Source organism: Asterias rubens, chromosome 1, assembly GCF_902459465.1.
Source record: "Asterias rubens chromosome 1, eAstRub1.3, whole genome shotgun sequence".
NCBI classification, from domain to species: domain Eukaryota; kingdom Metazoa; phylum Echinodermata; class Asteroidea; order Forcipulatida; family Asteriidae; genus Asterias; species Asterias rubens.
In genome coordinates, this window is record NC_047062.1 from 23,626,055 (window position 1) to 23,653,971 (window position 27,917).

At 37.9% G+C, this 27,917-nt stretch overlaps 1 protein-coding gene across 2 annotated transcripts in view; it reads right to left on the reverse strand.

Moving 5' to 3' along the window:
* Positions 1–27,548, reverse strand: part of LOC117297847 (Golgi resident protein GCP60-like) — a 31,010-nt gene extending 3,462 nt beyond the window's left edge. For both annotated transcript variants that reach the window (XM_033781021.1, XM_033781015.1), the window contains exons 1-7: positions 27,335–27,548; positions 18,527–18,668; positions 10,549–10,689; positions 7,384–7,497; positions 6,709–6,796; positions 4,768–4,873; positions 68–199 (exon numbers count right to left, since the gene is read on the reverse strand). In XM_033781021.1, coding sequence (XP_033636912.1) covers positions 68–199; positions 4,768–4,873; positions 6,709–6,796; positions 7,384–7,497; positions 10,549–10,689; positions 18,527–18,668; positions 27,335–27,500 — 889 coding nt within the window. In that variant the 5' untranslated portion in view covers positions 27,501–27,548. The remainder of the gene's footprint in view (positions 1–67; positions 200–4,767; positions 4,874–6,708; positions 6,797–7,383; positions 7,498–10,548; positions 10,690–18,526; positions 18,669–27,334) is intronic.
* Between the last annotated feature and the right edge of the window lie 369 nt (positions 27,549–27,917).

The window sequence follows — 27,917 nt, forward strand, 5'->3', positions numbered from 1 at the left end:
TTCAGAGATCCTTCTGCAGTTTGCAGCTCTGCCATGTTACTGAAAACAAGCTCAACTTTTTAGTTACCTCTGTCTGGTCCCTCGTCTTCATCTATATCCCTATTCAAATCTCCATTAGGAGCTTGTGCTTGGCTGGATAGATGGAGATCAGTCAGGCCCTGCTCAAGGTCCGCGGCAGTTGCCGACTCTCCGTTACTTCCTGGAAAGTCAAGAAATTATAAACAAAAAAGGTCAACTTTGTCAAGACGTTTGCCTGAATTTGAAGATGTAAATGTACGCATCTCATGAGTACTGTCAATGTATCAAATAGGGTATCAAAGCTTGAATTTTACACTGGACCGCAGATCCCAGGCCAGTGGTATTAAAATCGGGACAGTAAACTCATGATCTGACAAGTCGGGCGCTCTTGTGTTTTACAGTTGAATATCAATACATGTAACCCACTGTGTACTATTTTTAACGGAAACAAATTATGTTCAATGTTCAAATGTTGACTTAAAGGGTTTGGGTACTGTTTGCAGGACAGAAAACACCATCTGTGGACATTGTGTTTTGTGTTACAAAAAGTACCTAAACCCTTAAATGAAATATACTTCAAACTGCAGAGACAGATGCGATAAATCTTCTCTTCTTACAGATGTCTGAGTGCATTTAATTAAGGGAATCAATGTGTGGTGAAGAGATTTTCAACTAGTGGTTTAAACCCGCGCCGAGGCCTGGACTTGATAATTTTACCGCGACGAAGTCGAGGTAAATTATCAAGAACCAGGCCTCGGCGGGTTTAAACCACTAGTTGAAAACCGATTCAACACACTTTGATTCCCATTCATAGATACCTTTTCGGTCAAAAAACATCAACACTTCTTGTTCAAAAGGTAAAATAAATGCAAAATTATAATTCTTCAATGATTTCTTTCAACACAACACAGCTCCAGCTATGAAATGGTAAGGCCCTCGGGTAAACAACTCCTTATAAGGAGATTGCAGTGAGCGTCGCGCGTATTGTTTCAGCCGTTGCTCTCGACCAATAGGAATGAAGAAACTGTCTTATAAGCGCTGTGTGTGATGGTGCAAGCTCGCGTGTCACGCCCATGTTATAACACTTTTTACTGGTGTTATATCATCCGTTCAAACAACCCCTCGTGATGCCCTCTCGACCAATCAGAATGGATAAACTGTCTTAGGTATTTATGAATGTATGTTTTCAGGACTCAGGTTTTTTTTTCTCATTATGATTCTGGTCCTGTACCAAACATTTCTGGTCCAGTAAACATCTTGAGCTACAAGCCCTTCCGTCTTGTGGATCTTTCTAAGAAAATTTGTGCCCCGGTATGCCACTTGGTACTTAATTTCTGGTCCAGTAAACATCTTGAGCTACAAGCCCTTCCGTCTTGTGGATCTTTCTAAGAAAATTTGTGCCCCGGTATGCCACTTGGTACTTAATTTCTGGTCCAGTAAACATCTTGAGCTACAAGCCCTTCCGTCTTGTGGATCTTTCTAAGAAAATTTGTGCCCCGGTATGCCACTTGGTACTTAATTTTATATTCATAAATACCTCAGACAGTTTCGCTATTCCCATTGGTGGAGAGCGGTAAAAAGTGTAAATTCATGAGCGTGACACGCGACCTTGCACCTGTGTTCTTATAAGACAGTTTCTTCATTCCTATTGGTCGAGAGCAACGGCTGAAACATATGTGCCACATCACGCGATAAGCATGACGCGCACAGCATTCCCTTATAAGGAGTTGTTTACCCGAGGGCGGCGGTGGGCTTTACCATTTCATAGCTGGAGGAGTGTTGTGTTGAAAGAAATCATTTAACAATTATAATTTTTGCATTTATTTTACTTTTTGACCAAAAAGTGATGATGTTTTTGACCGAAAAGGTATTTATGAATGGGAATCAAAGTGTGTTGAATCGGTTTTCAACTAGTGGTTTAAACCCGCCCAGGCCTGGTTCTTGATAATTTACCTTGACTTCGTCTCGGTAAAATTATCAAGAACCAGGCCTCGTTGGGATTAAACCACAAGTTGAAAACCTCTTCACCACACATTGATTCCCGTACTAACGGACAAGTTGTTTCAGACAGAATATTTGTTTATGATGTTATGATGACAACAGTAATTGATAATATCAAACAATATCACAAAACACCTTTCAAAAAAAAAGAATTCTTGTAACTGTTTCCAATGGAAAGTGAGACACCATAGAATTTTAAAAATCTGAGAATTTAGGTACAGCAAAAGTGTTTACATGTTCAAAACTTATAGATTGAATTACATAATTGAATATTTTTTGACAATTTTATTAAAATTTGTTTTTTGTTTCAAACTGTCTGCATAATGTACATGAACACAGCATCACACTAACGTCATAAATTCATTACACAAAATTCTGTAGAAATCGAATCAATAAATCACATGCCTCAGTCATGAAGCCGACCTTCTCAAATTTCCAGTAATATTTTGTTTTTGCAACTCGGAAGGAAATGTGATCTTCATTTCACATACATTATAGTGGATATTTTGCCTTAACATGCACAACCCAGTTTAGAGCGCTTTGTATGCAGTGTTTTCCCTCGACTGATGTCCGCCAGCCAAATGCCATTAAAAACACCCAAGGGACCAGTCAGAGTTTTGCCAGACTAGCCCAGCTGGCTAGTTCATTGATTCCCACAGCTTCATGTAAGCCAATTTTGTTCACACTGCTCAGCTTTGTTCACACTTTAGAAAATCCCAAATATGGACCAGTGACCCGACATGCTAAGTGGTCCTGCTGCAGCCTCGCTACCATGGGCAGCGCGCCGAATGAAACCCGATACCTCTTGACACTAACCCCTGGTACATCCATCAGCCCTGGGTCCTACTCGCAAGTTAATTTCCTTTGTGTATTACTACATGACATTTTTAAATAAAAAGTCAGATTCCTCTGCTGATGCTTCCTATTGAGTCACAAACATGAATGCGATCCCTGGTCATACAGCAGTTAAGGTCCAATTTCATAAAGCCTGTAAGCACAAAAAAATGCTTAGCATAAAAATTTCTTCCTTGATAAAAACAGGATTACCAATCAAATGTCCACGTGATTTTCAGGATAAGCAAGCAACAGTTGAATACCAATAACAAGCAATGTGCAACAAATGGACATTTTGTTCGTAATCCTGTTTTTATCAAGGAAGAAATTTCATGCTAAGCAAATTTTTTGTGCTTACAGGCTTTATGAAATTGGGTCCAGGTTGAATGGCTTCTGCCTGGCATCCCGAACAAAGATATGGCCAGATTGTGAGACCGCCAACATGAGGGCTGGCTAGATAGCTCAGCTGGTAGAGTTCCGGCGCATTATTCCAGAGAACGCAGGTTTAAGTCCAGCTCTAGTTGATTTGTCTTTATTCAAAAATTCATTTGTTCAAAACAAAATAATGTGTGAGCACCTCTATAGGCGACATACTCTCCCGTTTCTTGAAAAATAGAATGAATGTTTACATCCAAAATCATTACATTGCACCAAGCCGTCATGCAAGTAATTTGAGTCTTATCCAATAGTATGAATATGACTGTCATATTCGTTTACTTTAGACCGCCATCCAGTAACCAAGTCTATTCCTGGATCTACAGTTACAGAGAACATCTTTTTAAAAAGACAGAAGAGATGAAAATCGAAGAATGCCCTTTGGGTTGTATGTGCCGGGTTTTCCTGCAAAGAGTAAATTGAATCTCGGCACCACTGTCATGATCAGTTTACATGGCAGGAGAGGGAAAGTGAATAACCCACAGAATTTGAAAACTTTATTGACTATTTGTGAACCTTGACTTTTAATCTGAAAGCTCTAGTGCTAAGATAACCCTTCATCGTGTTTTTTTTTGTACAAATTAATCTCAATATGGGGAATGTCGGACGAGCATTGTGATGCAGGTAAAAACCCATAAGAAAATAACATGACTGTTACACCGGACTGCGTTGGTGTTCCCCTGCAACATTTCTCTGGGGTTTTCCTCCAATATCTAAAACTGAAACTTCCTTCTTGGTCTTTCTCCATAGGGTGTCTTGGCTAGTGCAGTGATTAATATAAAAATATTTGGTTTGCGGTAACACCATGTGTGTATCTACTTGCCAGGTAGAGTTTGTTCTTAGAGAACTGTCTTTCTTTATTCTACTACCGCGGAGTAGATTGTTCGGGAGACTTCTCAGTTCTGAAAAGAATTGTCCTGCTTTTTAAAGCCATTATACACTTTCGGTTCAGGAAAAAAAAAATTCACAGATTTACAAATAATTTACAGGGTTTACAGAAGGTAATGGTGAAAGACTTCTCTTGAAATATTGTTCCATGAAATGCTTTACTTTTTGAGAAAACATCAAAACTCGTTAGCGAGAATTACGGATTTATTTTAAACACATGGCATGACACGGCAAAACGCGCGAAAACAAGAGTGGGTTTTCCCGTTATTTTCTCCCGACTCCGATGACCGATTGAGTCTAAATTTTCACAGGTTTGTTATTTTATATGTTGTGATACACTAAGTGTGGGACTTGGACAATACTGTTTACCGAAAGTGTATAATGGCTTTAACTGTTACCCGGGCGGATGGTATAAAAAAAGGCTGTCAAAATTAACTGTTCTATCGCGGAGTCAGTTCTTAAATTGGTCTCAACGTTTTGACCACCTTGCTCAAGTCAGCGTACATTGATTAAGTTAGCTTTTTTTGAGAGTCCTAGTCTTCACAACCAGAATAAATGAAATGAAATGAAATATGAAAATAGAAAACAAACCTGTGACAGGATTGTCTCCTTGCTGTTCCATCCTCGCTGGCTGCTGTAACTGCAGCAGGTACTGCTGGTAGTAATGCTCTTGCAGCTGCTGTAGAAATACGTGTTGCTGCAAGAACGAGAAAAGTGAAATGCTTTCTGTCAATTCTTGAAATGGTTTTCCGTCACAAAAAAAAGAACATGATTGTTTTTTTTTCTTCTGAAATACTTGCTGCTGCAAAACTAGACAATGAAATGCTTTGTGTCAACTCATGAAATTGTTTTAAGTCAAGAAGAGATAGAATACGATTGTTTTTCTTGCTGCAAAACAAGAAAAGTGCAATGCTTTCTGTCATTTCATGAAAACAACAAAAACAATTCATGTTTGGTCAGGGAAATTGTTCTTGTTTTGATTTTCAGAGTGTGGGGTTGACGAGTTTCAGTGGGCAAGTATTTACCATGTGTAGACATGAGAACAAAATACGTGTAGGTCAACACAATGAGGCAACACCCTCACCCGCCATGTATGTGTTAATCTAACAGCAGCGACAAAACAGGTTTGCCATTTATTAATACATCAAAACCTACATGTATCTATCCACTTAGGTGAAGCTATTCAACTGCAAAAGGTTGTGCATTTTGGCATAGCTGTGCATAGATCAGAGCTATACTGTGAACCTAGAACAAGTTCGAGGCCCCATTATTTCATAAAGCCTGTCAGCACAAAAACTTGCTAAGCACAGGAACGAAATGCTAAACAGATAGCAGGTTACCAGCCAAAATGACCTTAAGTTTACATTGCTGTGACTGGTGCCCCACTTAGTTTTTGCTTAGCAAAGAAATTTGTTGAGCAGTATCTTTTGCTTACCAGCTTTATGAAATCGAGCCCAGGTGGCTGACTACAGACGACTAGACTTAAAGGCACTGGACTCTATTTGTAATTACTCAAAATAATTGTTTGCATACAAATTTACTTGGTAACAAGAAACAGAGAGCTGTCATGAGAAAAAGGCTCCCTCTAAAGTAATGTTGTTTTTGAGAAAGAGGTAACTTCTCACTCAAATATTAAAAGACTATAAAAAAGACTAGTAAAAGACTGATATTATTAGGTCTGAAGTCTTCTCAAAGCATACAAATTTGCATCTCAAAGCATACAAATTTGCATCTCAAAGCATACAAATTTGCATCTCAAAGCATACAAATTTGCATCTCAAAGCATAAAAATTTGTACAACAAGGTTGTTTTTCTTTCATGATTCTATTGTAACTTCGATGACCAATTGAGCCCAAATTTTCACAGGTTTGTTATTTTATGCAGTTGTTGGGATACACCAAAGTGAGAATTCTGGTTTTTTACAATATTACCAAACGCGTCCAGTCCCCTTAAAATCATAGTTGATCTAGGTGTCAGCCGAACGCTGCATGGTTTAACTAGCTAGTCCAACTGGATCAACCTAGCCCTGGAGCACTCAAACTCCACTCAAACTAATTCACAATTAATGAGAAATGTAATGATGATAGATGTTTTGATCAATGTGACGATAATTTATTTTTGCTGTAAGATCATTAGTTCATAAACACACTTCAGTAGAGAAAAATAAAATGCATATGGATAGAAAGATCTTTTAAAAGTAGAATACAATGATCTACACAAATTTGCCTCGAAATTGCGTGGTTTTCCTTTTACTCTGCGAACTAACACGCTCGGCCATTTATGGGAGTCAAAATTTTGACTCCCATAAATGGCAGACCGTGTTAGAGGTAAAAGGAAAACAATGCATTTTCGAGGCATGTTTGTGTGGATCATTGTATTCTACTTTTAAAACGTCTTTCTACCCATGTGCATTTTATAACAAACGGTTACAAACGCTTTTCAAAGACCAACTCGACCGATCCAAGGCAACGTGTTCCTTTAACAAACGAGTTACATTTAAAACACAGTACTATGATCAACACATGTACAAACCTGCTGGGGATTGTTGGGATGTTGCTGTTCTACGACTGGTTGTAACTGGGGTAATAATTGCTTATATACTGCCTCTTTAAATTGTAACCTGTATTTAAAAACAACAAGAAAGATTTGTATCAAATGGATATGATAAATATTTGTACTCACACAGCTTTGTATAAACATCAATTTTAGAAGTGATGAAACGGAAGAATTTTATGGACTCTAGGTGGAAGCAGACTTACAATGAAAATCAGTTTTTCTTGAAAGTGTGGGAATGCTTGGAATTAAATGAACCTAGCCGATCGTGACATCGGCAGCTGGCATGTCAGTGGCAAGTTAGCATTCTAAAATGCCTCCTTGTCCTTTCAAGTTGTATTTCTATTTTACAAATTTGAAGATTTTACAATATTGTACTGTGTACTACGCTGGCCCAATTTCATAGAGCCACTAAATCCACTTCTCATTGGATGACATGCAGTACAGCCACATTTTTGGGGGGTAAAAATATTTCTTTGTAAAAATATGGGTAAAGTTTAAAAGGCGCTCTTCCTCTTTTGGTTGCAGTCTGACCGGCTGACGTGAACATCCCCCCCACCCCCTTACTGGCATCTGGCTTTGGTCCAGTATAAAATTAAGCCCTGTTAGTAACTTTGTTGCGCAAAGTGGGCCTTGTTAGTGAAATAAACTAACCGTTCTTGTTCTTGTCTTTGTGATTCTTCTTCTGCTCTCCTCCTTTGTTCCTCCTCAAGACGTAATCTTTCTCGCTCTTCTTCTTCTCGTATCCTCCTCTCCTCTTCTTCAATTCTGTCGATGAACAACAATATTTCTATGAACGTCTTCCTGCTTAGCAGAAATGAGCAGGGTATCAGTCACAAACTGTACATGGGACATGGTAGTTTGGCTGGTAACCTAATTCTTGTAAGTAGGCTGTAATTTTGTTGTGCTTAGTAAAGTGTTGTGCTTAAGCAGCTCTATGAAATTGGGCTCTGGCTTCAAATAACCCTGGGCACCAACAGCAATTGCGGTGGTGCCCTCTGCTTTGGCAAGTTCATACAAGACTTCACGTTGTCCTCATAGAAGTGCCCCTGACAAGAGGGACATTGCTGTGGCCCTTTAAGAGCAGGTCCAAGTCCTGCATGATGTCAAAGGCATTCAAAATATTTGAAGTGCGTGTACTTTTGAGAAGGCAGATTAACAGAAATTGGTAGGACTTTTTAATGAGAAACGAGCATGACTAGTGTGTATTTACTTTGGTAGCCTAACATACATCCTCAGATGCTTCCAGATTGATAACACTAGAGCCTACAAAATAAATTGCAAATTGTAAACAACGTTGGATAAATGAGAGGCGGGGGAAGATGCCCCAATGCATGTCTGTGCCCCCTAGCTGTAAACAAAATCCATTCCCAATTGGTAACTCCACACCCACGTTAATGAACCCTTGATTCAGGTGGTATGCCTGATCCAATAAAGCATGATCAGTTTACTGATGGATATGCAGTCCAGAGTCTAACAGAACCAAACAAAAGTTGCAGTTGGATCTTGATGGGTTGGGGGAGGTTAGCAGGCCTCTTCACGGAGGCAACAAAAGCGATTGCCTCAATGCCCCCTGGTCAATGCCTTTGTGCCCTTAAAATGCTCCAGTAGAAATTAAAAAATTTTCGCATACATTTAGGTGCCCTTTACTAAGGAGAAAATGCCTTGGTGCCCTACAGCATACAGGCCTGCATGATGATGCCCGATTTATACTTCCTGCAATATGCAAAGCCAATTTTGGTGACATAATAATTCATAGGCCCTATGCGCTGTTTGGAAAATTGTGTTGAAAGGAAAATTGTGTTGAAAGAAAATTTGCTTCGCAGGAAGTATGAACCGGGCTTAAAGGTCGAGTCACTCTGCAGCGATAACGAAAACGATATCGTTTGAAAGAGAGCGCATTCTATTGGTTGAATCGCACAATATGCCCACACTTATTCAACCAATTGAGGGCGTGCATGTTTAAAGGCAGTGGACACTATTGGTAATTACTCAAAATAATTTCGGCATAAAACCTCACTTGGTAATGAGTAATGGGGAGTAGTTGATATAGTATAAAACCTTGTGAGAAAAGGTTTCCTCTGAAGTGGCATAGTTTTTGAGAAAGAAGTAATTTTCCACGAATTTGATTTCAAGACCTCAAGTTTAGAATTTGAGGTTTTCGAAATCAAGCATCTGAAAGCACCCAACTTCGTGTGACAAGGGTGTTTTTTCTTTCATAGTTATCTCGCAAATCTGTTGACCAATCGGGCTCAAATTTTCACAGGTTTGTTATTTAATGCATACATGTTGAGATACACCAAGTGAGAAGACTGGATTTTGACAATTACCAATAGTGTCCATTGTCTTTAACGTTCTCGTTTTCATTCTCGATATCGAGGCCTGTGTGACCGGGCCTTAAGAGAGGCCTTCTATGACTCCATAAAATCTCCAAAGACGTCATATTCAGTCCTTATACTACGTGTATGTGCATCAAATGGCAAGACACTCATGAAAGAGGGCACCTCTATCAAGACAAATTTAAATTTCTAATTGAATATATTCCAAAGACCAGGGGGATTCAGGCGCGTGATCATCTCCGCAACCTCCCAAGGGTATGAGGACTGAAGAGCTTGGATTTGTCACTAGCCTGACATGAAAACACTAGTCAAGAGTGCTTCCAGCTAGGCAAATTGACTTCTTAAGCAGCCCAGTGGACTAGTAATAACGTCAGCAACGTGTATTTTGTTTAATCCTCCGACAAGCTAGAATCCCTGGTTCTGACTGGTCAATGTTGTGGATTCGGTTTTTTTTACATCCCATTCTGAAATTCTGCATTGCATTTTGCGTAAATTTACATGGTTTAATGCAGCCAGTTTAATGGTTGCAAAATCAAGAATTTTTGTTCTGTAAATGTTTTGTTAACCATTAACGAGCTCAAACTTTCCCAAAAATGCAACATTCTGAAATTCGTGTTGTTTTTCTTAAAATGTTGCTTTTACAACAAACTGTCACAAACAATAAAAACACCCTAATAAGTTTGAAACCTTAAATTTATTTTATTACACGATACTGTTTGTGATGAAAGATAAAATTCTAGCTACATGTACATGTAATAATGAACTCATGGAATACAGAAAAAATACAAAGCACTTCTACATCTCATATACAATGATGCGCAAAATTCAAAGAGACAAAAGCTCTTTCTTTTCCCTGTATCCTATTCACCCAGAAGAGATAACTAATCCAATTTTAAAATAACAATAAAGCTATACATAAATATGAAACCAACGCTAAAGTGACTTGATTATTTTCGTGAAGTTGGCCGATTATCAAGTTCAATAATTGGGCTGTAACTTTTGCATGCAAGTCAAACATACAATAACTAGTGAAATGACTTTGGAAACAATAAATAGCACAAGGAATCAGGGAGCTTAACTTTTGCATGCAACTTGTCCAACATACAGTAACAATGACTTTGGAAACAATAAAAAGCACAAGGAATCAGGGAGCTTAATTTTTGCATGCAAGTCCAACATACAGTAACAATGACTTTGGAAACAATAAATAGCACAAGGAATCAGGGAGCTTAACTTTTGCTTGCAAGTCCAACATACAGTAACTAGTGAAATGACTTTGGAAACAATAAATAGCACAAGGAATCAGGGAGCTTAACTTTTGCTTGCAAGTCCAACATACAGTAACTAGTGAAATGACTTTGGAAACAATAAATAGCACAAGGAATCAGGGAGCTTAATTTTTGCTTGCAAGTCAAACATACAGTAACTAGTGAAATGACTTTGGAAACAATAAATAGCACAAGGAATCAGGGAGCTGTACCTTTTTCTTTCTTGCTCTTCTTTCTCCCTCCTATGGGCCTCTACGTAAGGTTTCAGCTGCGTACACGTCTTGTCAAGATGCCGGCAAAACTCAAGCATCGCAGACTCTTTGCTCATGTCGTCCAAGTCCTGCCATTGTTTCCTGAGGGGAGAATATGTCAACAACGAAAAAAACCCATTAAAATCTTGCTACTTATAATTAAGAATTTCCAATGAGTTTCCAGACCAACTGCATGGGATGGTTGATGTGCAGGCCTTGAGATTCAATCTTGAACAGGCACATCAATTAAGGGGCACTTCTATTCTATGAAGAAAACAGAAATTTGTGTTTGGAATTTTGCAGTGAGTTATTTTGTGGTGGCACAGCTGACTGTTCACATAACTAGTGTTTTACTATTACTGTGTACAACTGTATGATTACAACATGAAGTTAGCTCTTTTCATTATGCATTCACCACCTTAACAACATGGTATTAGAAGCTGGTTATTGAATAATGACGTAACGAACAATACGTATCCATATGGAATATTTGCTCATTAGTTTTACAGACGAGTAGGGGGGCCTCTGCAGTGCAGAGCATTGAACTGCCATTTTATTATCAATGCAGTCCAGCTTCTAAGGTTTTACAAGGTGTTGTGCCCACATTCCGCAGCTAGCATTGCAGAATGGCAGCCCAAACCATTGTTTGCAACCATAAGTATTGACCCTATTCACCTGACGTCATCATCAGAATAACCTTGGATGCGCCATTTTGGTGGTCAATGTCAACGTGCGATATTCAGTGAAGTGCGCATTTTAGGTGACGCGGTGTTTAGACGTTAACCTATTGACCACCAAAAATGGTGAGCTTGGCCCAATCGCCGCGTGTGACGTGCGTGCAAGGGGTCAATACCGGGTTTCGGGTTGAACAAAGAAAATTTGGCCTCGAGCAGCATTTGAACCTGCAACCTCTGGTTTAATGTGCGGGTACTCAATCAACTGAGCTATCTAGCCCACATGCTGTCAGTCTCCCTATTTTTCAATATCTTTAACAATATTTCAGATGGAAATGTTTCTCCGGGGGTTGGTACTGGTATGAAGATTATAATGAGCTAGCTTCAGATTGAAACCAAATCAATTTATCTCATTTCTGTTCTTACATGTACTCTCTTTTCTTTGATGACTACCATTTCGAACGAGTCCACACACTGAGAACATCTAGATTGAAACCAAATCAATTTATCTCATTTCTGTTCTTACATGTACTCTCTTTTCTTTGATGACTACCATTTCGAACGAGTCCACACACTGAGAACATCTAGATTGAAACCAAATCAATTTATCTCATTTCTGTTCTTACATGTACTCTCTTTTCTTTGATGACTACCATTTCAAACGAGTCCACACACTGAGAACATCTAGATTGAAACCAAATCAATTTATCTCATTTCTGTTCTTACATGTACTCTCTTTTCTTTGATGACTACCATTTCAAACGAGTCCACACACTGAGAACATCTAGATTGAAACCAAATCAATTTATCTCATTTCTGTTCTTACATGTACTCTCTTTTCTTTGATGACTACCATTTCGAACGAGTCCACACACTGAGAACATCTAGATTGAAACCAAATCAATTTTGTCATTTCTGTTACTACCCATTTTTTCTTTGACAACTACCATTTTGTACACACAGAGAGCCTCTTTCGTTATCTTGATTGAATCCATCTTCTGGATGTCTGCATTTAAGAATTGTAGGAAGCTCCTATCTAATTAGTGTCCAACTAACGAGAGGAGGGTTTTAATAGGAGGCATAGGCAAAAATCCACTTGTTTATTTTTTTCTTTTAAAGGTACTTAATCTAATCCAGCTGATGAAGCAATGCATTATGTAAATTGAAAGAATGGCCAGAAGTCCTTTTTATGTGCAGGGTTAAGAGCAGCGTAATAGGCAAATACACCTGCGGTGCCTGCTTTTAAAAATAAATGCCAACTTGACAGACCGCATGTGAATGTCCCTATACAGCTCAGGCCTGTATGCTTAGTTTTTGAAAGGGCAGGGACACCAGAGGCATTTTCTCCTCAGTAAATGGCACCCTAAGGGCACCAAGGCAATGACCCTAAGGGCACCAAGGCAATGACCCGGGGGCACAGAGGAAATGGCCTTTCATGCCTCCGCGAATCATCAGGCTTGACATTTACAACATATAATTAATACATGGACAGGGAACAGATCTTGGATTTGATGAAGTGGCAAAGCCACATTTCAAGTTTTAAGTAGAAAACAGGCACTCCCACTTACAAAATCAGGAAGCCATCTGCCCGTTTACTAATTTCAATGGATGATGTGTTTTTTTTTGCCAAATTTTCTGTCAAATGCTAACAGACCATTCCCATGAAGTATGCTAACTCCATTCATGCATGCGTACAGTGGTTGGTAAATGCCATAGAGATGTGCACTCAAAGACGCACAATCGCATCTGCGTCACACACAATTAGCCACATACAAAGCGAAAAATGTTCTGTCAATTTGGCAACCAAAATGTTAGTATGCACGCGCCTTGGACTGGTTCAAAAGCTATCTCTCTGATAGGAAACAGTTCGTTCAATGGAAAGATTATGACTCTACACCTAAAACTATCAAATGTGGCGTACCTCAAGGCTCAATTCTAGGTCCAATACTCTTTCTCTTATATATAAACGATATCTGTAATTCTTCCAAATTGTTATCCTTTATTCTATTTGCTGATGACACCAATGTTTTCTTTAGTCATAGTAACTTAAAGGAGGCAGTTTCAGTAATGAACTCACAACTGCAAAAGGTTTCACTGTGGTTTAAATGTAACAAACTATCAATTAATGAAAAGAAAACTTGCTTTATGTTATTTTCAAATAAATGTAAAGATGATAACATCAATATTTATATAAACAACTCTAAAATTAGCCAAGTTAATTCTTTTAGATTTCTAGGTGTTATAATTGACAGCAACCTTACTTGGAAATCTCACTGCCAAAAGATTCACACATCAGTTTCCCAAATTTTGGGTTTTCTACGTAAACTTAAACATATTCTGCCTAGGAATGTGCTATTCTCTATTTATAATATGCTGGCATTGCCCCACTTTCAATACGGGATTCTAGCCTGGGGAAATACTCATGCTTCTTACCTAAACAAGCTATTAATCGTACAGAAGAAATCCTTGAGAGTTATAGCCAATTCTAGCTTTAGAGAGCACACTGCACCCCTTTTCAAGCAATTTAAAACACTCGATATTTTTAAACTGTATAAATATCATCTTGGGGTCCTTATGTTTAAGTTTGAATCTAACTTGTTACCAGGTAACATAAGACTCCTCTTTACACGAAATATTGACATCCATTCACATAACACTAGATCAGCTACTAAAATTCATATTGGAAAGGCTCCGACCACTTTATTTATGAAAACAGTCAGACATCAAGGCCCCCTACTCTGGAATCAACTCACCCCAATACCTTCATTTAGAACTGTGCACAGCTTCAAAAAATACTTGAAAAACCTACTTTTAACCAGTATCGTTTAAAACGACACCACCTGTAACTACACGCGTACCATGATTATCCATTCCAAATTATCTACTTTTGTAATTTCTTAAGTAATTATGTTCCTGTTCATTTTCCTTTTTGTTATCAACTCTCAATATGTATTTAAGGCTGCATAGCAAACACATTGTCTTAAACAGTTTAATTACAAACAAACATTGTTTTGTGTTATTTTTTTGCTGTATGCATTAACCTTTCACTGTACTTTTATTTCATCAATCAACATTGTTATTGTTATAAAGTAAAACCAATTAATTTATATTATAAAGGATCCAGGCTCTGTACAAGCCTGGGCTTTTTCCTGGTGCCCTCCTCTTATCACCCTTTGTTCCTTTGTCTTGTATGTTTTATGATTATTTATTGTGATATTTGGAAATAAAAAACAAACAAACAAACAAACAATAACGTGCAATTCACATGGTTTACTATTTACAGATAATTCTTATCTGACTTTACATGCACAGAGGCAAAAACACTTCTCCAATGCTGTTTGATTTTCTTCTTGAATTGAAGTGCATGTTTTGTATCATCATGTATTTATTCTCATTTGAATACACTTTCAATTACAGGATGGATACAAATATTCACTAAAGCTCAGTCTGGTTTCTACCTCCATGATCCGGTGGTCAAAGAACATCAACAAAGATTTAACCTCCAGTAAAAAATTACTAGACATAAAATAACAGTGCAAACAGAACAACACCAAAATATATAAAACAACAACCCAACTTTACAACTAAAAACACCAGAAAAATAAACATAAATAGCTAAATAAAACTGTTTAAGTCCAGGGCAAGGATGGGCTGGGATAGAAGGGGGGGGGGGCATTCTCACGGAACATAGAAAATGGCCTTGCGCCTACGACAAAAGAAAATCCCAGAGCTGGTTGCAGACCCACAAATTGTTTGTTTAGCAAGTAAATCAATTCGCATCCTCTAAGGCTTCTAACAACCCTGTGAAAATGTCATCCTATTAGGTGGTCAGGTGCAAAGATTATAGAGTGCCGAAGGCGGCGCAAGATGGGGGAACTGGAGCCCTTGTTATTGTTGGAGTATTTCAGCGAGAAAATGGCAAGGTGTGCGTTTTATCAGGGATTTTGAGCGGGCATTCATATAAGGCTTAATGCTAGCGCAGGAATCAATTATAAGCAGGTGATTTGGAGGGTCTTAAAATGCTATTTTCAAGACTTTAAAGGGTGTGGGTACTTTTTGTACGACACAAAACTCAATGTCCTCAGATTTACATTAAACTTACACGGTTTGAAGATAATGGTGATAGAAAACTTCCCTTACATGAAATATTACTTACTGGGGTGATTTATTTTTTGAGAATGAAGATGAAACAATGTCACAAAAATAATTTTTCGTCTCAGATGACGAAATTATTTTGTACAATGTATTTACGCGACTCTACTAAAAACATTGATCGGTGATTTTCACCTTTTCTCATGCCTAATGAAGCTGAAATTTCTACAGGTAAATTATATTACATGATCTTCATTCACAATGAGTACGAATTCATGTCATGGCCAAAAACTTGAACTACAAAAGGTATCAAAATGCTTTAACTGTACAAACAATGTAGTTGAGATGGACCTAAAATCACTGAGCCTTGAGATCAAAACTTAAGCAATATGTTGAAAACAAGCAATCCCATACTTTTACATGTGTGTCTCTAAAATAATTTCAAAAAAAAATCGGTTTGCAAAAATTAATTGAAAGTCAATGAAATATAAGATCTACAGCAGATACAGTAATAAGATAATTTCATTCTCTGCATCTGTTTCCCCCTTCATGGGAAATAGATGATTCCAGTTATCCAAGATGGTGAGAGGTAAGATAAACAACTGAGCTCCTTATTGATCTAACTCCAAGACGGTTCTTCTTCATCTTCATGTCTTGGAGGGAAATAAAGAAGCTTTTGCGCTGTGTACACAGTCCAAATGTGGGCGTCTTAAAGGGCTTTGATACCCTTTTAGCCATGACATGAATCCCTACTCACTGTGAATGAAGATGTATTGTAAATTTACCTGCAGAAAATTCAGCTTCATATACATGTAGTCATCAAGTTTTTGAGAAAACAAGTGAAAATCACAGAGCAATGTTTTCAGGAGAAGCTCCACATACCAGTTCTGGTATCAGAGATACATACATTGAGTCAATGTACAAGTACATGTACATGTACATTGACTTAAGCCAATGACTTGGACTTATCACTCAGACTCGAGTCGCCAATTTTTATTAAACTTGTGACTAACTTGACTTGACTTGCTTGAAGGAAAAATGACTTGTGACTTGATTTGACTTAAAGGCAGTGGACAGCATTGGTAATTACTAAAAATATTTATTAGCATAAAACCTTTCTTGGTGATGAGTAATGGGGAGAGGTTGATGGTATAAAACATTGTGAGAAACGGCTCCCTCTGAAGTGCCATAGTTTTCGAGAAAGAAGAAATTTTCCACAAATTTGATTTCGAGACCTCAGGTTTAGAATTTGAGGTCTCGAAATCAACCATCTAAACGCACACAACTTGTGACGTGTGACAAGAGTGTTTTTTTCTTTCATTATTATCTCGCAAGTTCGATGACCGATTGAGCTCAAATTTTCACAGGTTTGTTATTTTATGCATATGTTGAGATACACCAACTGTGACGGCTAGTTTTTGACAATTACCAATAGTGTCCACTGCCTTTAAAGACACTGGAAACTATTAGTAATTGTCAAAGCCCAGTCTTTTCACTTGGTGTATCTCAACATATGTATGCACAAAATAACAAACCTGTGAACTGAATTGGTCATCGCAGTTGCAAGATAATAATGAAAGAAAAAACACCCTTGTCACATGAAGTTGTGTGCTTTCAGACGCTTGATTTCGAGACCTCAAATTCTAATTCTGAGGTCTCGAAATCAAATTCAAATATTTTAGTTTTCTTTCTCGAAAACTATGTTACTTCAGAGGCAGCCGTTTCTCACAATGTTTTATACCCGTGTGTACTATCAACAGCTCTCCATTGATCATTAACAAGTAAGTTTTTATGCTAACAATTATTTTGAGATATTACCAATATACAGTATAGTGTCCACTGCCTTTAAAGGAAAAAATGACTTGACTTGATTCTTTAAGTTGCGCGAGCTGAGAATCGACTTGAATAAATTTGATGTTGAGACCATTGCAACTAATATTTCAAATGAATATCACTGCTGGCGGTCCCAATGTTTTTGAGTGCTCAAGACTGTCATAAGAGATTAGATCTGCACGGATACGCAGACACGTAGGTGCACCTGCTCATATAGACGTGACATGCAAAATGTATGAATGAGCGACGTACTTGTTTGTGAATAGAAACAGTGTAATCTTCCATACAATCCGTTAAGGACAGGAGTGTATATCAGTGTACATGTATCATTACACTCAAGTGCAGAAGCAGCGACTAAGAATTGTTTTCAATATCTTTTAAATAAATTTCAATGAAAAATAAATACTTTTGTTTTAATTAGACCGTAGGCCTACATGTTGTTTATAAAGCTTTTTGTCTCGAGACATTTAACTGTAAACATATTGTAAATTTCATTTTAAATTTGTGTCCTTCATCACCATGCATTGTGCCACCATGAGCTGCACCTTAGCATAATTTCGGGACATTATGTGACTTGTGACTTGGTTTCTGGACTTGCGAAAATTTGACTTGTTACTTGACTTGACTTTAGCAAAAGTACGACTTGAGAAAAAAAACATTGAAAGCTGATCTGATTCGTCACCGTACATGTACTGTAGTAATCAATCAATTAAGTCGATATTGCCAACTTATTAAATGACAACCTAGTTACTAATAAAATATCAAGTTTAAAAAGAGCTTTCATATCCCACCCCTTTAAAGGCAAAGCGTGCAATTAGTTTTTGGTAAGGGGGGGTGACTGTTTGACTGTTCCCTTTACATAAAACATCAAACTAAAAAGGTGATCACGTTTTTTTTTAGATATCGCTGCAAATCCGGAGCAAATACACTGCGCCGGAAGAACAATCCCTTATTGACCCAATTCACCTGACGTCATTATCAAAATCATCGTCGAGCACCATATTGGTTAGCAATGTCACTGTGCGTTATTCAGTGAAGGGCCCATTTTAGGCGACGGGGCGTTTTCACTTAAACCCATGTGCCCAACAAAAATGGTGAGCGTGGCACAGTCGCCGCGTGTTACGCAGGTGCAAGGGGTCAATAGGAATACATTAGTTTTAAGAGTAATAAACAAGCGTATACCTTCCCTTTAAAGTTGAAGGTACATTTAATGAAAAGTACATGGCAGGCATAGGCCAACTATAAAGCCCCCACTCATCATGGGGAATTGGCCATTGGCAATAAAGAATTTAATTTCGTTTCTGCACAACTGGAGTGTTTTATGAGTTTTTTTTTTTTACCTTCTATCGTTACCGACAACGTCCAGATAACCAACTGGGGGTGAGTTTGATGGGTCGTACTTGCCGTGGGTTATCTGCCTCACGTAGGCAACCAACCGTACTTTGTCTTTGTAGGAAAGATGAAAGGCTTTTCCCTCTTTTTCTGCAAGTGGGAAAAAAATTGAAAATAAAACATTGATTTAGAAAAGATTTTGAAGGTGCAAATTAAGGTTAATAATGATTGAAAATAAAAAATAAACTGAGCCTAACCACTACAGTGTAAAGCCCTAAAAGGCACTGGACACATTTGGTAATTACTCAAAAATATTTATTGACATAAAAACTTACTTTGTAACAAGCAATGGAGAGCTGTCATTAAAAACACTTCCCTCTGAAGTAGCAAAGTTTTTGAGGAGGTTATTTATCACAAAAATATTTGAATCGCCTCAAAGAAAGCACAACAAAATGGTGCAGAAAGGTTTTTGTGCTTTCATTGTTTTATGGCAACTTTCATGACCAACTGAGCATTTTTGTGTACAGATTTGTTACTTTATGCATACGATACGGTAAATGACAACACAACACCCAGGCAAACCCCTCCTCTTATGGATTTGGATCAGGTTTTTTCAACATATGTACATTACACAAACAGCGTTACGTCCCATCAGAAGGACAACCAATGATTTTGTTCATTTTATAGACGATGTGACCTGTGACATCACATGTTTACAAAAGAGCCACAGAGCCTGGACTTCCTGCAGGCATGATTTGTACACAGCTCAATGGAAGAAAACATCAAATCTTATATTTTATGGAGATTGCACTGTCTAATTCTTTATCAACTTTTGATATGATGACCAGCTTTTACTTTCATAACTCATGGTTTTATGTGGAAATTATGACACATAGTGCTGGTTTTTTTTGGGTTTTTTTGCCGCTAGAGGGCGCTGTTCGTTTGTGAATGAGATCTTATGGGCGGATTGATATTAGTTTTAGACAGTGTCACTCGGTTCATTCATAAAAATAACCGGATCTAATTTAAAGATGGTGATTTGCTGTTTCTTTTGATCGTGATTAACTCCACGTGAAGGAAAACTTTCGTTATCTTTGAACAAATTACGTCAGAAATATCATTGTTTTAACTCTTCACGGAGGTGAGCATAGTTAAATACTTAATTTAGGCTGTTTTATGCTGTCTTAATAGAAGTTTCATAAGGATTCAGACAAAAATATTCCTATCAGTTGTCGCCCGACGTCCGCGGATATTTCGGATATTAAAGAATATCCGGTTACTTGGTTGTAATTACAGAACTATCCGGTTTATAAATAGTTATTCGCGCCCTATGCGGATATCCGGTTAAGAAAAAAAAGGCATTCGCGGTTACGGATAGGAAAACCTATTCGCCATTAACCGGATATTCGAATTATTCGCCCAGGCCTAATGACACAAAATGTCAACTTTCCCATTGAACCAGAATACTGAAGGAATGTACAAGGTCACACTTATTATTGTTAACGAGATTCACATGGTTAAGCACTGATGACAGGTATTATAGGTATGCATGAATTATGAGACCCATTTAACTATAGAGCGCCTTGTTAAAGGAACATGTTGCCTTGGATCAGTCGAGTTGGTCTTTGAAAAGCGTTTGTAACCGTTTGTTATAAAATGCATGGTTAGAAAGATGTTTTGAAAGTAGAATACAATGATCCACACGAATTTGCCTCGAGATTGCGTGGTTTTCCTTTTACTTTGCGAACTAACACGGTCAGCCATTTATGGGAGTCAACCATTTGACTCCCATAAATGGCCGACCGTGTTCGTCGACGAGGTAAAAGGAAAACCGTGCAATTTGGAGTGATACTGTACTTGTGTTGATCATTATATTCTACTTTTAATTTATCTATCTAACCATTTGCATTTCACAATAAACGGTTACAACGCTTTTCAAAGACCAACTCGTCCGATCCAAGGCAACGTGTTCCTTTAAGGTTTTATAAGGTGCTGCAATGCAATCTGTAGCCAACAAACCATACTATAACACTGGGGCAAACCCCTATTCTTAACCATTTATATGCAATGGCGTATGCTATTCTTAGTCTCTGTAGAGACTTTACACTACATACCATCATAAAATGTGACTATTTACCTTGAATATTGGTAATGTAAAACGGAACGCCAAACCTACCAGCCACTTGGCCTTAATTGATTCCTTGTTGAATTACAAAAGATACTCTGTTTGTAAATTTGTGAAATGTACTCTGTCTTTTTCTTCTTCATGACACATGTAATAGTGACTAATGTTTTGAACCCTTTTTGCTTTAGTTCGTAAGGCTTGTTCCGTGTTGCATTTTATGTATGAAACAGTTCATATAGGCCTATATAATTATTTTTTTATTTTCATTTATTTTGTTTTAACTTGTACAATATATATTTCCAAATTAAAATGTAAATTTCCTCATACCTTTTAGCCTTAATACCTAAATGAAGTACTTGGCTTGTTTTCTGTACAATTTTACATTGAACAACTCTTATTTTTGTCTGAATTATTATTACTTCTAAGGTTACAATAAAGCTAATGATATAACACCCACCATGAAGGTCAAGTTGATAACACAATTCAAAGAAGTTTCCTGTGATCACACATGCAGGAAATTGTTTACTTCAAGTGCTTTCAAGAACACACTCCATGTCAGTACATGAAGAGAAAGGAAAAATTTCCGTACGGCGCCTCCACTTTTTCATTCGATATGAAATAATATAGTATCTAATTTACCTCAATGAGATATCCCTTTATGTAAAAATGAGTGAAAAAGTTGCGGCGCCATACGGAAAGTTATCCAAGAGAAATTAATCAACATATCAAATTTTACAGTGCAAAACTAGGCCTATACTAGCCTATTGTACAATATGTACAAATGCAATACATTTTATTTTTAAAGGCACTGGACACTATTGGTAACTGTCAAAGGCTAGCCTTCACAGTTGGTGTATCTCAACATATGCATAATATAACAAACCTGTGAAAATTTGAGCTCAATCGGTCATCGAATTTGCGAGATAATAATGAAAGAAAAAAAACCCTTGTCACACTGAAGTTGTGTGCGTTCAAATGCTTGATTTCGAGACCTCAAGTTCTAAATCTGAGGTCTCGAAATCAAATTCGTGGAAAATTACTTCTTTCTCAAAAACTTTGGCACTTCAGAGGGAGCCGTTTCTCACAATGTTTTATACCATCAACCTCTCCCCATTACTTGTCACCAAGTAATTATTTTTAATTATTTGCACTGTAGCATACGTAAATGTACTAAATGTACGTAATAAACCACAACACAAGAGCAGTACATGTATAAAAGCTCAAATTCTAAATAAAGTACAGTTACACTGTAACTGTAATACTTGCAACACATTCACAATGTTCATGAATAACCTAAATAGCACTACATTGTACATTACATTACATTCTATAGGGCGGCCATAAATTATACTCATGTGTGTCCATCAACATTGATTTATCCTACATTTCACCATGGACGAAGAAATATTTCACCACATATGGTTATAGACTAAAACCATCTTTTAACTGGAAAAAAACACACACAATATGAAAGACAGCATACAGTCAATTAAACTCACCAAAATGGATACAACTCTCAAATTAAAAGGCAACAATAACAGCATTTGTCAGAGGTTTTTTGTGTGAGTAGATCTAGTACAGGGAACACATCGCTAAATAAATACTGGGACTGTCTGCATTCTACATGTACCTGCAGCAGGATGGACTGGTGCATTTTGTCTGTAGGGTAAATTAAATGATGCACGGATAGACCTGCAGCAGGATGGACTGGTGCATTTTGTCTATAGGGTAAATTAAATGATGCACGGATAGACAGTCTGAAAGGGTTCATAATCATAATAAAGGCAACTGACATGGACGAGGGGAATAATAACTACAGTCCCTCGTTACTGCTTGGACCAGTCCATTCATCAGGGAGGGTGATCTGGGAGGGTGGCAATTTATGCTTCTGTAAAGAATCGCCATCCTCAACAAATATGCTGATTTAAAAAAAAAGATTCCCCTTTAATAATCGATTGAGAAGAAATAAATTTCCCAATTGAAAAGCACTACGAAAGTTGGCAATTTGTATGTGTACATAAAAAATAGTTGCAGGAGGGTGATGTGTTCATGCTCATATTTTCATTTTCCAAATCAGGTACAAAAGTACACATGTATGTACATGGAATGAAAATAAGCCAGGGGATAAAGTTCACAGACCTGGGGCCAATTTCATAGAGCTGCTTAAGCAAAACAATTGCTTAAGCACGAAAATAACTCGCTTATTTTACACATGTTACTGGTCAAAATTTAATGCCATATACATTGCTTGTGACTGGTATTTAGCTGTTGTTTACTTAGCATAACAATTGAGTGGAGTCTTGGCCGGTAATCTGAATTTACTAAGCAAGGATTTTTTTGCTTAAGCAAAATTTTGTGCTTAAGCAGCTCTATGAAATTGGGCCCTGGTTTTAGCATTATCACATTTCATTTTCCTTTTTTTTGAGTAAGAGTGACCTTGCCCCTTTTATGAATAAATTTCCAAGCCTCCATAAATGTACATAAAAACTGTATAAAAAAAACAAGTGACACATGGATGTTGATTGTTTCTAGCTCTTTCTTTCTTTCCATTGAATCATGGAGGAAGGAAATATCGCAATAAATAATTAATTTATGGAAGTTTACTATAAAAAATGAATTCTTGTACAATGTTTTACAAGGGATTGGACATCTGTGATAATTATCAAAGACCAGTACCCTCACTTGTTGTGTCCAAACACATAGGCCTACATACACGCATACATAGCAAATTGGTGAAAATTTTGGCTCAATTGGACGCCGAAGTAGCAAGAGAATAATGACAGAAAAAACACCCTTGTTGCACAAATTTGTGTGCTTTTTTTCAGATGCCTTGTATCAAAGGCTTCAGGCCTGAAGTCTTTTAACATTTGAGTGAGAAATTACCTCTTTCTCAAAAACTATATTACTTCAGAGGGAGCAATTTCTCACAATGTTTTATACTAAATGTATTAATAGCTCTCCATTGCTCGTTACCAAGTCAGGTTTTATGCTAACGATTATTTTGAGTAATGACCAATAATGTCCAGTGACTTTAATAGTATGTAATGGTCAGACAGTAGAAGAGTTTTGAAAGTTATCCTGTTGGAAATTTATTGCATCACATGTGTTAGGAGTCTGCTGCATGCCAAAAGTTTTCGCTACTAAGTTCAGGCTTTACTCATAAAATCTCCCATTTTAGGCCTATCGCTTGGAAATATTTCTTGTGACAGAAACTTCTATTGTTAAGAGTACAGTATTGAAGAGGTATGCAATTTAGCCGAGTGTAATACAAAAATAATAATCAAAGTACTAGCTCAAAATCCATGCTTTTGGTTTTCAGTGAAGCCAGTTTGTGTGAAATGGGCTTGACATACTGTACATCATGTAGCCCTACACAGTGAGATTATATGTCACACACACATCACCTGGCCTTGCAATAGTTATGACATAATTACCGGAGTAGACAAGACAATAAACCACAGTATGGAGTATTGTTTGTTTTCCTCACCATCTTATTTATTCATGACATAAAAGCTAATAAGCATGTGGTGTTTCAATTTAATGGGTTACTGCCCAAAAATAATTGCCTACGAAAGCCAACCACAGGGATCGAAATTAACTACATTTTCAAGGTAGCCCACAGGGCTAGTCATATTCTGAAATTTTACCAGCCCCGAATAAATTTCAGTCGCTGGATTTTTCCCCCTAATTTATTGCAACCAAACAAAGTCACAAACTAACAAATATTTCCCTTTACAAAAGTCATAAACCACCAGGGATCAAAATTACCACTGCACTAGCCTGATTGACTGAGAATTATTCTAGTTTGATGGCCCAGTAGTAGGCAAATGTGGATTAAACCATTAAACATAAAAATGCATCATCAACAAATCGTTTCCCACCCTCCAACAACAAAAAAGCGGAAAAGAAAAAGAAATTCACTCATTCTTATTCTCACAAAAATAAATAAAAGACAGCTTCCCTCCAACTGCCCCTCATCTGTTTCTTGAAAACAGTTTAGAGTTGTTCCACAACTGCGGTTGTTTCTAATTTCAAAGTATTGTTGTAAGCATATTCTATTGTTCTATACTAGGTGTACTACGGCCTCTACATCAAATTTCTTCAAAAATAAAAGAAATTCAAATACTCGACCGGCCCTTAAGAAAAAGAGGGAAAAAACAGAACTTCAGGCCAAATACCAGTTGATCATCCCGGGTTTTTCAAAAAGAGAATTCTGAGCCTGTTTTATTATAAAAAAATATAACAAAATTAAGCAGGAAAGAGCCTGAGACTAAATATTTGCGTGATTTTAAGAACTTAAAAGTCTAAAATATGGATTTCAAATGAATCGATCAAATGAGTGGTTATGCCAGTTAAGTGCTACTACAACCTTACTAGTTTTACAATATTTATTCATAAAATAGCTAAGACAGTTTATCCATGTCCTTACTCTATGGTTTATATCCATTCTGATTGGTCGAGAGGGCATCACGTGGGGGTGTTTGGACGGATGATATAACACCAGTAAAAAGTGTTGTAAGATGGGCGTGACACGCGAGCTTGCACCTGTGCTTAAGACAGTTCCTTCATTCCTATTGGTCGAGAGCAACGGCTGGAACAGTTGTGCCGCATCACGCGAAACGCGCAACGCACACAGAAATCTCCTTATAAGGAGTTGTTTACCCGAGGGCCTTACCATTTCATAGCTGGAGCGGTGTTGTGTTGAAAGAAATCATTGAACAATTATAATTTTTGCATTTATTTTACTTTTTGACCAAAAAGTGTTGACGTTTTTTGACCGAAAAGGTATTTATGAATGGGAATCAAAGTGTGTTGAATCGGTTGAATCTCTCTCATCAAGTCATACAACATTGGTTTAACATTGATAAATCAATCTATAAATTGTGAATAAATAAATTTACATTTTGACCCTAGAAGAGTCTTTTTGAGGGCTGAATGACAACACAACACACATGAACAGGTACAGTGTGACTAAAGCCCTTTTCACACCTGAGAGCAATTTAGCAAGGGTCCCTTGGTGAGGATCTTAATGGTTTGTGGTAAATAGGTTCCAGAGAGTTGGCCCGAAACAAAAATGAATGATCCATCGGCTATTCGCATTTTTCTCTTTGGGATGGTAAGACAGGGCTGTTCCAACGTCAGGCAGGCCTTCCCTTGATCGTTTGCAATGCAATCTGTCAGATAGACCGGCGACAGATCATTCAGAGCTTTGTAGACGTAGAGTAGTGTTTTAAACTTCATTCTTTTGTAAATTTGAAGGTAACATAGTTAACGATTAACAATCACTTTATTTAACCCTTCCATGCGTTTGACAAAAAACTTCATCTCCCTGCATTAGACCCACTGTAGTTTACTGCGTTCAGGAAAATCTTAATTAGCCTGGGTAAATAAAGCTATTTCCAATATTTTTCAAGCCCAACACCTTTCAGAGGGTCTAGGTATAAGTTGGCAAAAAATTAAAATAAAATAACAACATATTTGCTAATAATCTCGGATTTAACCTCTTTTGCACATGTCTGTCTTAAGTAGTTTTATACGTACACGCTAATAAAAACCAAAAAGGTACAATTCAGTAGTGGTTGGGTGTAGTAAAAAACTTACCAGATCCCCGAGCGAAAGAGTAAAAAATGTCTGGCAGGTTGAAAATTTGAATCTGAGGGGGGCGGAGCTTCGGCTGTGTGGGCATGTCACCGGGGTCAACGACTCAGTGCTGCGTGTGGTGCATTGTGTATCCCGGTAACTGTACAGCCGTAGTCTTGGTTCCAAGACCATCGGTGTTGCGCGGTCACACACAACCAACGTTCCGATCTATGCATGGCAAAAACTGTACACGCTGTTTCTCTGATTTCCGCATCTCACCGTGTATACAGTTTTTGCCGTGCATACATCGGAACGTTTAGTTGGTTGTGTGTGACCGCGCAACACCGATGGTCTTGGAACCAAGACTACGGCTGTACAGTTACTGGGATACACAATGCACCACACGCAGCGCTGAGTCATTGACCCCGGTGACATGCACACACAGCCGAAGCTCCGCCCCCCTCAGATTCAAATTTTCAACCTGGGACATTTTTTACTCTTTCGCTCGGGGATCTGGTAAGTTTTTGTCCTTTTTCTTCAAATTATTTCCTCAATGGTGTTTTGAGTGATATGGTAGGATTCATTAGACATTGAGGATCAAGTTCGTGTTCCTAGAATTTGTGTCATGATTTTCAAAAGTGGTGCAAATGGAGCAAATCTGCTGACTAGCTGTTGAAATTGTACGTTTTTAACCTATTCTCCCTGCACAGATTGCGGCTGCTTCGTAACCCTCCGGCCTGTGCAGCCGTCGGGAGGAGGGTTAGGTTATCGCAACTAACTAGAACAATGAGTGACTAATAAATTAGTATGACTGAGGACGTGAGGTTCAATCCGCTATCGTCTCGGCCGGCTCGAGACGCTATCGTCTCGAGACGATAGTTGAAGTTGAACGAACCTCATATACTAAGTATAGATAGGATAGTAATAGTTCTAGGAGTAGAGCCAACCCAACTTACCCATGGGCGGGGGGGGGGGGTCATGAACCGCCGCCCACTGGTGTCGGAATTAACATACTTTATCGTTACCCCTACTAAAAAACATGCTAAAAACATAGCTCAATAATTACAACACACATTATATCACGTACACAAAACACGTCATCTGCCCTTACCTCTGTAAAAAGTTAACGAAAGTTTGTACAAAGCAGGCAGTGGAAATCCCCACTTCGCCTCAATATCTTCAGTATCTTCCACCTCCGCACTGCCGTTCAATGTCGCTGGAGACTCCTCGTCGACTGTCGGTGTTAAGCCGTCTGGAGAAACTCGGAAATCAGCCATAGCAAACACCGGTTTATCGTCCGGATTTCGCAGATCTCCAGCCACGTATTCGATTATAACACGGCGTCTAGGGCAGTACGGTTTCCTGTTTCTTGAAATGCCTGTTACGCGTAAATTGTCTTTGTGGAGAGCACCTGACTCGGGCTATTTTCGGTTTTTATGTTTTACAGCGCCCTCTATATAGAAAATTCTTTACTTTTAGCAGACGACAGGAAACTGATTTATAACAAGATTTTTAGATGTTTTTTATGAAAAGTGTAAACTTTGTATCATTGTTTCTAGAAAAGTATCATAATATCCTTTGGAGCATTGGGATGCAATTTTCTTAGTTTCCTTAATTTTGTTGTTTTAATTTTGGCAGAAACAGCAATTTATGAAAAAAATATCAACAAACTTTTGCTTGCAGTCAAATGAGAT